The sequence below is a fragment of the Herpailurus yagouaroundi genome, unplaced genomic scaffold (assembly GCF_014898765.1).
Source record: "Herpailurus yagouaroundi ecotype Mexico unplaced genomic scaffold, PumYag 100, whole genome shotgun sequence".
Classification (NCBI taxonomy): Eukaryota; Metazoa; Chordata; class Mammalia; order Carnivora; family Felidae; genus Herpailurus; species Herpailurus yagouaroundi.
The window spans coordinates 41,853,632-41,866,813 of record NW_024412391.1 but is presented as its reverse complement, the minus strand read 5'-3'; the positions used below and the strand labels follow the sequence as shown (position 1 = coordinate 41,866,813).

General features: G+C 45.6%; 1 protein-coding gene and 1 long non-coding RNA gene across 4 annotated transcripts in view; one reads left to right on the top strand and one right to left on the bottom strand.

Annotated features, from left to right (window-relative positions):
* Nucleotides 1-5,616, top strand: part of CHN2 (chimerin 2) — a 301,731-nt gene extending 296,115 nt beyond the window's left edge. For both annotated transcript variants that reach the window (XM_040472363.1, XM_040472364.1), the window contains 2 exons: nucleotides 963-1,068; nucleotides 3,829-5,616. In XM_040472363.1, coding sequence (XP_040328297.1) covers nucleotides 963-1,068; nucleotides 3,829-4,000 — 278 coding nt within the window. In that variant the 3' untranslated portion in view covers nucleotides 4,001-5,616. The remainder of the gene's footprint in view (nucleotides 1-962; nucleotides 1,069-3,828) is intronic.
* A 696-nt stretch (nucleotides 5,617-6,312) lies between these two features.
* Nucleotides 6,313-13,182, bottom strand: part of LOC121028549 (uncharacterized) — an 11,711-nt gene continuing 4,841 nt past the window's right edge. For both annotated transcript variants that reach the window (XR_005789298.1, XR_005789297.1), the window contains 2 exons: nucleotides 7,742-7,841; nucleotides 6,313-7,109 (listed from right to left, as the gene is read on the bottom strand). This is a non-coding gene — a long non-coding RNA (uncharacterized LOC121028549). The remainder of the gene's footprint in view (nucleotides 7,110-7,741; nucleotides 7,842-13,182) is intronic.

Genomic DNA, 13,182 nt, shown 5'->3' with positions numbered 1-13,182 from the left:
GGTGCTGCCCTCTGCCCGGCAACATAGTGAGGAAGGGGAGGTGCAGATGCTACAATGAGTGACATAGAACCCAAACACACCGTGAGGAATTGCTCATAAAAACTGTAACATTTAAAGGTAAGTATAATAATAAGATGCCTGACGGGCACAAAAGTGGGCAGGCCGGGATTAGTGCAAGATGTCCTTTCCTGGGGAGTTATGGCCCTATTTCCTGGTAGGAGCATTCTCCTACCCAGGAGAATTCTCCATGCTTACCCAGGAGCATGGGTCCTGGTGGTCCTAGGTGGAGAAGGTTCTGGCAACAGAGTGCCCTCTGCCCCTGGAGGAATGGCAGGGGAACGTTTCTTTGAATGGCTGCCAGTACCTATTCGAAAGCAGAAGCATGCACATTTCCTCCCTTTGCTGATGGACCTAGTATCTACTTCCTCACCTGGACTGTCCAGCGGGGTTAGCCACGCCAGCGCTTGGGTGAAAAGTGCCGCTGGTGCAGGCTGAGCCGGCGGGCTCATCGGCCAGCGCCCTTGTGTTGTAGAGTGTATTCAGTTATGGAAGCCTGCCAGGAAGACACTGTCAGACAACCTCACGAGAACACTACCACGGGCGATCCGGCTTAAATCAAAGCTCGTGACAGCAAGCTGTCTCGTAAACCCAGCTTTCAGAGGACGGGCAAAGCGCCGTTCCTGCCACCACGAAACACGTACCCGACTGCAGACTCCAGGTCCGGCCTCCTGTCCCCCACCCAGTGCACACTGAATACAGGTGTGGTTCCCAACCTCCAGGCCTTTCTGGAATAAGGCAAGACACCAACGAGTCGCTTAGTTTAAGTGAAATGTTACCCGAAATTGCATGAACTTCTTAGACTTCCCCTCCATCTCCAACCAGAACAAACCAGTCTTCTGGTTACTTCTCTGAAAACGCGCATGTCTCAGCACTGCACTAACACCTCACATGGGCCGTTACAGAAATCTCCAATGCAGACGAGAGGCTGGAAGCCGTCCATGAAGTGCTGATGCTGCTGCCTCCCGCCCACTATGAGACCCTCCGGTACCTGATGATCCACCTCAAGAAGTAAGCCAACACCCCCTCGGCACATCCTCCACAACCCCTATCTGCCTGGGATGGTGAATGCATTAGCAAGGGTTCTTAACCTTTCTCCCCAACCCACTGAGGGGACGGACCCTCTTTTGGCGGGGGGGTGGGGAGGGTCTAGTGAAGGCAGCCCCATCTGTAACTGCTAGAACCCTCACTCTGTGCCTGGAAGTGCTCTACACACTTTACATGTGTTATCTCTGTGAGGTGGGGGTTGTTAGGGGCCTCAGGTTACAGATGAGATTGTGGACGCTTAAGGGGGTAAAATAACCGATGTGAAGAGGTAACGTGAAACTGGAATGAAATCCAGGCAGGCTGATCCAGAGCCCACAGTCTGCCTTAGCCATTTGTCCACACTGCGTCCACATCTGCACGGGGCCTCCCACACCAGCCCTATCCTCTGCGTTCTGTTGTTTCTCTTTCGGCTCATTCTAGTTCTGGACTCCTGAACTGCCTTGCTTCTGGGCAAGCCCATTCCCACCCTGACCCCTTGTTTTTCTTGATGTATTAGTGACCGATCCCCAAGTAACCAATCGCCCCAAAAGTTGTAGGCTTAAAACAATAGAGATTTATTATCTCACAGCCGCTGTGATCAGGAATCAGGTGTGGCTTAGTTGGGTGCCTCTGGTTCAAGGTCTAGAATGAGGCTATGGTTGAACTGATGGCCAGGCTCTCTAGGGGAGCATCCACTTCCACACTCACAAGGTTGTCGGCTGGATTCAGTTCCTCAGAGGCCGTGTGACTGGAGCCCTTTCTTGCTGACTGTTTGCCAGGGAACCCCCTTAGTGCCCTGCCACGTGAGTCTTCCCATGGGCAGCTCACAAAATGGCAGCTGGCTTCCCTCAGAGCAAGCAAGAGCCCCCAACATGAAAGATACAGTCTCTCTGTAACCTAATCTCAGAAGTGACATTCAATTGCTATTTGTTGGAAGCCACTAGGTCCAGCCCATACTCCAGGGGAAGGGATTAGACAAGAGTATGAATTCCAGGAGGCAGGGATCATGGGCAGGGGGCCATCACAGAGGGTATGCACCACAGACAGCTAGGCACTGCATTATCTGTGTGACAGCACATAAGACAGATGGAGATGTCTGGGTATTTACAGGACACTAGAGCTCTGGTTCCAGACTCTTTTACTTCAACTATGAGGCTCTTTCCTTCACTGTACGTATATAGCAAGGTCAGTGAGTTGGTATCTGAGATGTTGGAGGGATCAGGGCATTTCTGTGTGCCGTCCTGTGTGTTTTCGGAAGACCCGTGGCAGTGGCTCATTCACAGATAAAATGAACCACAAATTGTCTACGCTAATTTACAGATCCATTCAGTAAGTGAAAGGAAGCAAGTTGAGAATACTGTATAAACACTGGGTGGTGTTTTTATTTTTCTACCTTATAAAACATATAAATATTGTTGCTCGGATACATGGTGATCAGAGATGTAATAACATTTAGCTCAGAAGGTTTCTGTTTTGAGTAATTTATTAGAGTATGAGTAATTTTTGGATAAGTAAGACTGTGAAGGCCAGCCTGGTCTTTAATTAGCTAGAAATTATTTCTTTAGAAAGAAATTAGTTCTAATTGTTGTAGTTTGGAAGGCAAAGTATCATTATCAGGAAAAATGCTGATCTGTCCCCTTTGAATCTTTAATGCCAATAATTTAGTACTTTTATCATGGAGGGTTTGCTAACCATCTTGTTTGGCCAGGCATGGTGCCTGACTTAATGGGAAGATGTGAGCAATTTGATAGTGAAGAATGTTCCTCTTTCCTACCTCCTTAGCTTTGTAACATGAAAGTTATACAAGCTGAGTTGGCCTTCCTAAAATGATGCTAAGTGGCCGACCTCATTAGCTCCAAGAGAATAAAAATAAACGCATGGCCTTCTGCGCAGAACCTAAACAGGGTTTAATCGTATTGTGCCTTCTTTCGAGAACCTATTCTCTTTTAGTTCCATTATGAACATCCCAAAACCTCACTTCCTTAAAGGAAGAATCCAGGAGACTGTAATTTTATTCTACTAGGAAGACAGCGAGCCAACTCTGGAGTTTGAATTTTATTCTGAAAGGCTTTGCTGTTCTCATCTGGATGTTGAAATGACGATTTTCAATTCCAACAATAATTACTGCTCCAGACCTCATCCTGTGGGAACCAGAAATAATGTCCAAGTGCTTTCCTGTCTGGCCACATTCCAGCCTTTCCCCTATCCCGTGATAATGGTCTGGCTATTTCTACACTCATGGCAGCCCCATCCTACAGTAACCTTGCTCCTCCGACACTAAGCCTGCCAGCAGGCCAGGAATCTGCCATCAGCTTCCCTGATCATGAGCATACAGACCAGTAGGAAGCAGCTACAGGGGGGAAAAAGACTTCCACACAAGCCTAGACTAAAATCTGCATGCACTGTGGGCCAGCTAGAAATCGGCTGCCCCTTCTAACCAATATTCCCTACTCCGTTGCCACATCTGTTTAGTAAGAAGGACTGATTTTCTAATTTTAAAGATGTGTCTGTACCAGATTCGCTAAGTAATTCACGTCCACCGGCTGCAGGCAACGCCAGCAACGTAGAAAGAAAAGCAAAAGCAGAAAATTACCTTTCTGAAAACACTTTTCTAGAACTCTGATTCTCCGTTTCCTTTCACAACTTCCCAAAGCAGAGACGTTTCTGAGGGCGTATGTGCACAATCAGCATACACAGCCGTCTGCAAGTCTGTGTAACGTCTCTGTGTATATGCTCGTTCCGCAGGGTGACTTTGAATGAAAAGGACAATTTCATGAATGCTGAAAATCTGGGGATCGTGTTTGGGCCCACCCTGATGAGGTCCCCTGAGGACAGCACCCTCACCACCCTCCAGGACATGCGGTACCAAAAGCTGATTGTGCAGATTTTAATAGAAAATGAAGATGTTTTGTTTTAATCCACCGGGGAAATTGAGCTGAATGGCCCCGGCCCCATCTAAGTTGATAAAGCTAAAGGAATAAAAGCATTTCTTACGCTTGATTTGTTTTCCAAACAAGTGGCAGAATTTCCTGGACCGCAGCGGGTTGTCAAGTCGGCTCCTGTGTCTCATAGACACTCGCCTCGTCCACGTGAGAAGAGCAGGGGTGAGAGTGACCAAGGCCCTTGTCTTGGGTCTTTGCCGTGCCTCCTACGTACATCTGTTTTGCTGGAAGAGTGATTAATAAATCTTTAACTTATTAAAAAACAACAACGTAGACCTTTAAGCTTCAGTCTTATCAGTAATAAAAGGGAATTTAATTCATAGAGGTACTTGATACAGTTATACGTTTTCCACTTACAAAAAAGAAGACAATTCTATGTTAAATGTTAAATGAGACTTCTATTGTAAAATGTATTTTTATTTTAGCTGCGAGAATGTTACTTTATTTCAGCAAATAGAACTCAATGCAGTGCATTGATTATGACCCTGTGTACTTTGTCCCGCTTCTTGCTGTGATCCCTGAAAACGTTTACCATGAATGCAGTATTATCTTGACATACCTCTGTCCTTATCAGTGCTTTGCAATGGAAGTTCACCGGCCACCTGTGTCCCTGCTTCTGATAGTTTTTGCTGTTAAGCACACTGGCAGCTTGCTGTCGTATGGTATACGTTTATAGCAATTGTAGGATGGCCTGACACATCCACGCATCTTCTTTCCATAACAATGTTGTGGAATCCCAGAGTATGTTTTGGCATTGGCTGTAGTCTTTCCATATCGTGTGTGAATATCCCAGAATATGCAGAATGTGGTCATTTTACATAAAATGATTTGGAAACACTGGTTGAATCTGGGCCATGTAAAAAAGTGAGCACTTTCCCTGTTTTCAGGCCAGCATTCTGACTTCATCGATTAATGGCAAATTGTATTTTTGTCACACTTCTGTATTTATGAAAAGTGAATCTGCAGAATAATTGATTTTTTTTTTCGTTTTTGTTTTATAAACAAGACTATTTTTAAAAGTAAGAATGAGTAAGTTGGGTTTTTACAAATATTCCTCCTTGATAAGAGTAGCTGTGTATGGATCATAATTTAATATGACTTTATTACTATAGCTCCATCTTATTGGTGATATTTATCTTAGCATGGGCTTTTCACGGCAAGATTTCTATATTTTGTAACATAGGTAAAATATTGGAAGCATCAAAACCTGTAAATCTAATTTTTTTCCCTGCCATCCAACTACAGCGTCTTTTCCTCTGATTGAGCTGATCCACGTACTTACTCGGTAGTCTGGTTTTGGAGTGACCGGAAGAGAATTACTGTGTGAGAAGTGAGCCGGAAGGAGGAGGGCGGTGCAGCTGTTGTCCTGCATGGGCTCTGTTGGCACACGGCGGGGTCAGAATGGTTCTGCTGGGTCCCTGCTCTATTGTTCCTCCCAACTGTACAGATTTGTTTGTTGTAGCTTCTGTACTTCTGGATACTGTCAAAAGATTATCTGAAAATGGTTTTATTTTGTGAAGTGAATACTACTTTGTAATTTATGATAGCGTAAATGGAAGGAAAAGCATTAAATGTATTAAATTCTTCTGTCTATCGTTTCGGAGTGTGTGAAGAAAACTGGTGTTGGGGAGCGGCAGGGTCCAGTAGGGGGAGAATGTCTAAAACACCGTTCCCGGATGGGTTTTGGCGACAGTTTCTGTCGTCACCAAAACATGGGGAGGAAACAGACACGTCCCACTGAGTCCCCACCCTGTTGCCCACCCCTTTTCCAGTGTCCACTCTGGAGGGCCTGCTTGGGAGTCTAATGCTCCGCCTTCACTGTCCCTAAGACCTGTTGCATTTATGTTTTTCATTAAAAGATGTAGGGTTTATGGGGCGCCTGGGTGGCGCAGTCGGTTAAGCGTCCGACTTCAGCCAGGTCACGATCTCGCGGTCCGTGAGTTCGAGCCCCGCGTCAGGCTCTGGGCTGATGGCTCGGAGCCTGGAGTCTGTTTCCGATTCTGTGTCTCCCTCTCTCTCTGCCCCTCCCCCGTTCATGCTCTGTCTCTCTCTGTCCCAAAAATAAATAAACGTTGAAAAAAAAATTAAAAAAAAAAAAATAAAAGATGTAGGGTTTATGGGCACCCGGGTGGCTCAGTCGGTTGAGCGTCCTACTTCGGCTCAGGTCATGATCTCACAGTTCGTGGGTTCCAGCTCCGAATCAGGCTCTGTGCTGACAGCTTAGCCTGGAGCCTGCTTCAGATTCTGTCTCTCCTTCTCTCTCTGCCCCTCCCCCGCTCACGCTTTGTCTCACTGTGTTTCTCAAAAATAAATAAATGTAAAAAAAAAAAAAAAAAAGATGTAGGGTTTAGAGCAAATCCCCCCTACGTCATCCTCAGGAGAACAGGACAAGAGTTTCTGAGCCAGAAAGACCTGAGTTTGAATCCCAGACCTGTCTGTTCTCAGCTGCCTGTGACCTTGGGAATGCGTTTGCTCATCTGAAAAACCGGGCAAAATGTTCTGGCTGTGACATCTTAGATGAAATGACCTAAAGCCATTAGTAACAGTTATTTCTTAGTATTATCATTAGTAAGAGTGATGACTTCACAGGGAAAGAGCTATAACCTAGGGTGGGAAGGCAGAAGCAGGAGAAGAAAAGGGTTTGTCCCAGGTTAAATCCAAGTTCGAGTAGTAATAAGGGATATTATAACAGGGCTCTATACTATGTAATGAGGGTCACCTGACTCCTTTTCTTGACTGTGATTACAACACCCGATCCCCTCTCCCTTGCTTTAGTCTGAAGCTTGCTCGCCCACATTTATCTCCCCCACCATCTGGCAGACTGGCATGGCTCCTCTTACCCGGCTTGAAATTCCTGCCATTAGAATAACTCTAGTAGTGATCACCTGAGAAGAGGCAGCACTGTTTCCAGACACCCACTGCTGTCTACAAGTGGGTTGTGGGAGGTCCAACAGGGGCAGAGTGGGTGGAAGAAGATAGTTCTCAGGAGGGGAGAAGACCCCTTTTCTTTCTCCCATTAACATAAATGGGCACCTGGTCTCCAGAACTGGGAGGGGGCCGGTGCTGAATTTCAAGGATAGCAGTCTGGAGGGCAGAGACAGGGAGGAGAGGACAGCATAGGGCAGTCGCATACCACACAGTTCAAGCATTGCCTAGGCTGTCCTGATTCCTACTAAAAACCCAACTCTGGTTTTAAAAATGTTCATTAATTTTCAACAAATATTTATCAAGCATTTATTAATGGGCCAGACACTGCAAATACCTGGAGGCAGGGAAGAGGCTTATCTCACTGGAAGAATTAAATAAGTTTAGTCTGGCTAGAGAGAGAAAGCTGGTCATGTTGAAGATTTGGTACTCTGACCTCAGGGAAATTGGTGCCACTCACTCATTTTTTTTTTTTTTGAATAAACTTAATTTTGGAATAGTTTTACATTTACAGAAAAGTTGCAGAGGTACTACAGAGAGTGCCTGTGTACTCCTGACCCACTTTCCCCTAATGTTAACGTCTTATGTAACCACCGTCCATTAATCAAAACTAAGAAACCGACACTGGCACATTACTATTAACTCCAGACTTTATTCAGATTTCATGGGTTTTCCACCAATATCCTTTTCCTGTCCTGGGATATGGTCCAGAGCGCCCCACTGCATTGGCATTAATGGGTTGTAAGGGACAGATGACAGAATCTAGTTTACATTTTTAAAAGATCACTTACCTGACCGTGGATCCATCGGAGAACACGTGGGCAGACTGGGGTAGTGAAGGTTGATGTCGCTAGATGCTCTCCTTGTCATGCAGGACTGCGGTGATGTAGCCTGCATCGGTGGTAGAAAGGCAGAGACAGCTAGAATAGTCATCTTGAGGAGGCAGAGCTGAAAAGTGAAATAGAGATCACTGTGAAATTTCCAAGCAGAGATGTTTCACTGGCAATGACAGGGACAGATCCCAGCTAGAGACACGGATCTGGGAGGTAACAACTGAAACCGTGGGAGTGAATGAAAGTACTCAAGGATACAGAACAGAGAAATAGGTGACAGTCCCCATTCGGAGTTCTGTGGACCACCAACATTCAGGAAAGAGAGGAGCAGGCAAGTGAAGTCTGTTTGAATGTAGTAAAATAAAGAGGGTCTCAGAGTGCAGTTCAGAAAGACGCTCTCCCTTGTATTCAGGTTTGTTCCACAATGTCCTAATGCATTTCTTTGTCCCACTTAGATTTTTTTTGCTACACGCAAGGTACCACATTCAACCCTGTGCATTGGAGGAGTTGCTTAGTTATTCTGTAAATGCAAATGAGCTGGCGTCATTTTGCTTTTCTAAGTTGAGTTGAAAAGATGTTGTCATACTCACAGACCTCCTTCACTGCCTTCCTGCAGTTTGTACAAAGTGCTCATCCAGCAGGCATCACAAAATACCTCGACTGTGTGTATGTCTGTCTCCATTGAAATACAAACTCCCTGAGATCGGGAGTCGAGGATCCCACTTAGCCAATCGGGCACCCTCCTGCACAGCCTGCAAGGCTCCACGCAGGCTCCCCTGGCTGAGACCTCCCCTAGCTTCCCCAGACAGAGAAAAGAGCAGATACCAGCCATAAATCTGTGGAAGCACAGGAAGTTTAGAGAACTGCAGATTTGGATTTAACCAGAACACAAAGTGTGAAGGAAGAGGAGGGGAGTGAGATTAAACAAGCAGGACTGTGCCAGGAAACAAGGAACCTTGTAAGCCAAGCATAAGCCAAACTCAGAAAAGTCTGTCTAGGGACACAAGAAAGACCAGAAGACATTAAGACTAGGAATATGGGAGCTAATCAGGAAACAGAGGCATTGCCCGTGTGGCTTGGCTCCCCAGAGGAGGGATGGAGAAGAGTCAGGGATAGGAGAGAGATTTATGAGGTTGTTAGGACCCACTGATTTGATGCCAGAATTGAAAGGAAGGAAAGTGTCACAAATGTTACCCTCCATGTCTGGTTTTTGCAACTAAATGAATATTTAAGGAAGATACGAGAATATGAGAAAGGGAGCAGGTTCAGCAGGGGAAAATCATGGGCTCAGTTTGCAGGATGCACTATGATGCTAATAGTTCACCCATGTGGAAATGTCCAGTAGGCAGTTGGACAGGCGGTTTGGGAGCTCAGGAAAGGGGGATGAGCTGGTAGATATGACCTGGTCAGATTGCGTGGCCAGTTGAAGCAAAGAGAACCAATAGTAGGTCCTGACTAAGAACAAAATCCAAGGGGCAGGCAGAACTAGAGAACATTGCAAGGAAGGTCAGGAATGGCCAGAAGAGGAAGATGAGGGTCGGAGCCTGAGATGAAAGGGAAAGACAGAACGTCAGGGACAGACAGAGAGGCCATCAGGGTCAAATGCTGTTCCAAGATAAGTTAATGAATCCCCTTTGGATATGGCAACTAAGGAGTCCCCGGTAACTTAACAGAAGACTTTTCAACGGGACAATGCAGTGAAAGGCAACTTGCTGAACCTTACGGAGCGAATGGGGGTGAAGAATGAAAATAACACCTACAGTCAGAAAAACAGACCCAAGTATCTCTTTCCATGGGCTTGTGCACGTCCTATGTATGATAAATCATCTATGGGAGCACATTTTTTCATTGTCGCCACAAAAATTATTACCTTAACATACTTTCCTGAAAAATTATGTACTTCAAAATCTTCATAAAGAATTAAGCGAGTGTTACTGGAACAGATTTTTGGTCACTCCAGTTACCAAGCATGAAACTTGTTTTGTTTTTTTTTTTCCCTACATCCTAATTTGTAAAATGGGTATAATCCTGGTTTTGTTCTAGTTCCCTAATCTGAAAATGGGCATAATAACATAATATCTGCTCTCCCCTCCCTATCAGAGTGGTTCTAAGGATCCACTGAGATCCTGAATGTGAAAACAGAAGGCTCACTATAAACTGTATGGCAATGTACAAATGTTAATTACCGTACACAGGACCATGGCTCCAAAACCAATCCCCTGCCAGGCGGGGCAAGCTCACGTTAGTTCATTAACTGGCAGGGCTAAAGGATGTGGAGACCTGGGATGGAGTGGAACATTCCTGTCAGGGGCAACATGGGGCTGCAAGAATCCGAGATGCAGGCCAAACAGCCCCTCAAGGAAAGACTTGTAAGACCCCAAAGTCCACGAGGCTCCAGAGGACTTTCCACATCCATAGACCAAGGTCCCTCCGAGCCTCACCCCCGTAACCACTGAACCAACTCTATCTCTAATAAAATATTATCTGAACTGAAAGATTCCTGAGGGCAGAAATCTGGTCAACTTTGCTCACCACTCTACTCCAGCCCCCAACTGGCACGGTGCCTTGCATACAACAGGCACTCCAACCTTTTTGAAATTAGTGGCAGAATCCTTCCACAAATCCTCAAATGTCCTATAATATTTTGGTGCAATGGAGGAAGGGGTAACTCCAGAAGCAGAAGAATCTGCAAATGCATTTTGATGGGCTTTTGTCCACCATTTGGAGCTCTGCCTAATACCTGAAACTTTTAATTACTGAAGCTTGCCAATTATCCTTAACTCACCTAGTTTTTACCATAGTCTTTCTTCTTTCTGGTACGAATGATTAAGCATCAAAATAATTCAGTTTGGAGAATCTGAAGATCTAAGTCTCTAACTCAATTGTGGGTTACACAGCAAGTGATAGCTCTACTGGGTTAGGATCGAGTACAGTGTAGACTAGAAGAAGGTCAGGTGCTGGATCCCCATGCCCCCCGTGGTTACATCCAAGCGTTACCACTTTCTGAGAGTGTAACTTAGGGAAAGTTATTTTACTGATCAAGCCTGTTTTCCTTGTCATTATAATGACCTAATATCAGTACCTCTTCCATGAAGTTTATGAGGCTTAAGATAATCTATATACAGCATTCAATACAGTAATTGGGGCTCAGAGTAGGGATACAAATGTTTGTCTAGAAACTCAAGAGCTTAGGGAAACTCTTACAAGAAAGCTTAGACCATCGCTATTCTTTCATCTATGCTATCAGGCATCACCACTTACTGCTGCCTAGCGAATTAGAGTTAAGGAGTTTTACCCATTTACTGCCCGGTGGGTTTTTAAAGCCAAGCCACACCCGGCCCGTGGTGGGATGTGGTGGGAAGGCAGCACGGTAGCCCTGCAAGAGCCCTGGATTTAGAGCCACAAGACCTGGCTCGGTCACAGATCAAGGCTTTTCACATTTCTGAGCCTCAGGTTTCTCCCCTTTGAAACGTGAAAACTAATGCCTGCCTGCTTGGCCCGCCAACCTCACAGGGTTATCGCTGAGGCCAGATGGCGTGGGAGCAGGTGTGGGGGTGCCGTCACACACCTTTCCACCACTCGGTCAGCTACGGCAGCTGCTGCCCCCGAGTGCTCCCCCTGGAGCCCCGCCGACCGTCCTGCGGCTTCAGGTCCCCGCTTACTTGGCTTCTCAGTTGCTGGCCCAGCGGACCTCCCCTTTCTTCTCAAACCCCTCTCTTTCTCGGCTGCTGGGACACCACCCACACCCCCATCCTCTGCTCGATGCCTCTGCCCATTGTCCTTCCATACCTGTCCAAATCCCCTGGCACGCTCACCAATGCTGTTTCTTGCCCTACTTTATCCACAGGCGATCACAACCTCTCTGGCTCTGAATGCTATCTGTCAACAAATAAAATAATCCCTAAGATTCAATAAGCTACCCAGTGCCCTGTAACAGATGCCTTCTGCTAAAACCAGCTAGCACGTGACCTACTGCCCACAGCCAAGAGTCCTGATGAACACTCCATGACTCCACCACTCCGCTCTTTAAAATTTTCACATCTACCATATTTGCACTGCATCAAGAGAATTTAAAACTTCAGAATGATGTGTACAATATAGTCCTTCAACAATTCTACATTACTCTGGGGCGCCTGGTCAGGGGGGCTCAGTCGGTTGACTTCGACTTCAGCTCAGGTCATGATCTCGGGGTCCGTGAGTTCGAGCCCCGCGTCAGGCTCTGTGCTGACAGCTCAGAGCCTGGAGCCCACTTCGGATTCTGTGTCTCCCTCTCTCTGACCCTCCCCCATTCATGCTCTGTCTCTCTCTGTCTCAAAAATAAATAAATGTTAAAAAAAAAAAAAGTTTTTTTTTTTTTTTAACGTTTATTTTTTGAGAGAAAGAGACTGAGTGCGAGCAGGGGAGGGGCAGAGAGAGGGAGACACAGAATCCGAAGCGGGCTCCAGGCTATGAGCTGTCAGCACAGAGCCCGACACGGGGCTCGAACTCACGGACCGCGAGATCATGACCTGAGCCGAAGTCGGCTGCTTAACCGACTGAGCCACCCAGGCGCCCCTCCCCCAAAAAAATTTTTTTTAAAAAACCATAATTCTATACATTACTCAGGGCTCATCACGATAAGGGTACTCTTAATCCCCTTCGCCTATTTCACCCATGCGCCCCGTCCTTTCAACCTCTCCTCTGGTAACAGTCTGTTCTCTGTATTTAAGAGTCTGGTTTTTTGTCTCTTCTTTGCTTGTTTTGTTTCTTAAATTCCACATGTGAGTGAAATCATATGGTTCTTGCCTTTTGCTGACTGGCTTATTTCACATAACATCATACCCTCTAGATCCGTCCCTGTTGTTGCAAATGGCAAGATTTCATTCTTTTTTATGCCTTCATTTTGTATATATGCCACATCTTTTTTATCCGCTCATCTGTTGATGGACACTTAGGACACTTCCATAATTTGGCTATTATACCTAATGCTGCAATCAACACAGGGGTGCATGTATCTTTTCAAATTAGTGTTTTTGTATTCTTTGGATAAACACTCAGTAATGGAATTACCGTATCATGGGATAATCTTATTTTTAATCTTTTGAGGACCCTCCATAGTGTTTTCCACTGAGGCTACCTATATACTTTTCGGAAAACTTTTATCTAGTCATACCCAGTATGCTATTTAGTATGCTGCCTTAAAGAACGGTGCATTAGCTCACTCTTTGATTTTGTAGAATCTTATGTCCAGCTTTCTATAATTGTCTTTGCCTAAATCATCTATAATTGTCTTTGCCTAAACAGTCCTTATTCAGTTTGTCTTGTAAGTAGAGTGACACTGCGTTCTCTATTCTTGTCTCTGGAAGCATCTGAATAGGATTGGTAGTTAGGGTTGGTTTCGGCTACAAGTAGTGGAGGAC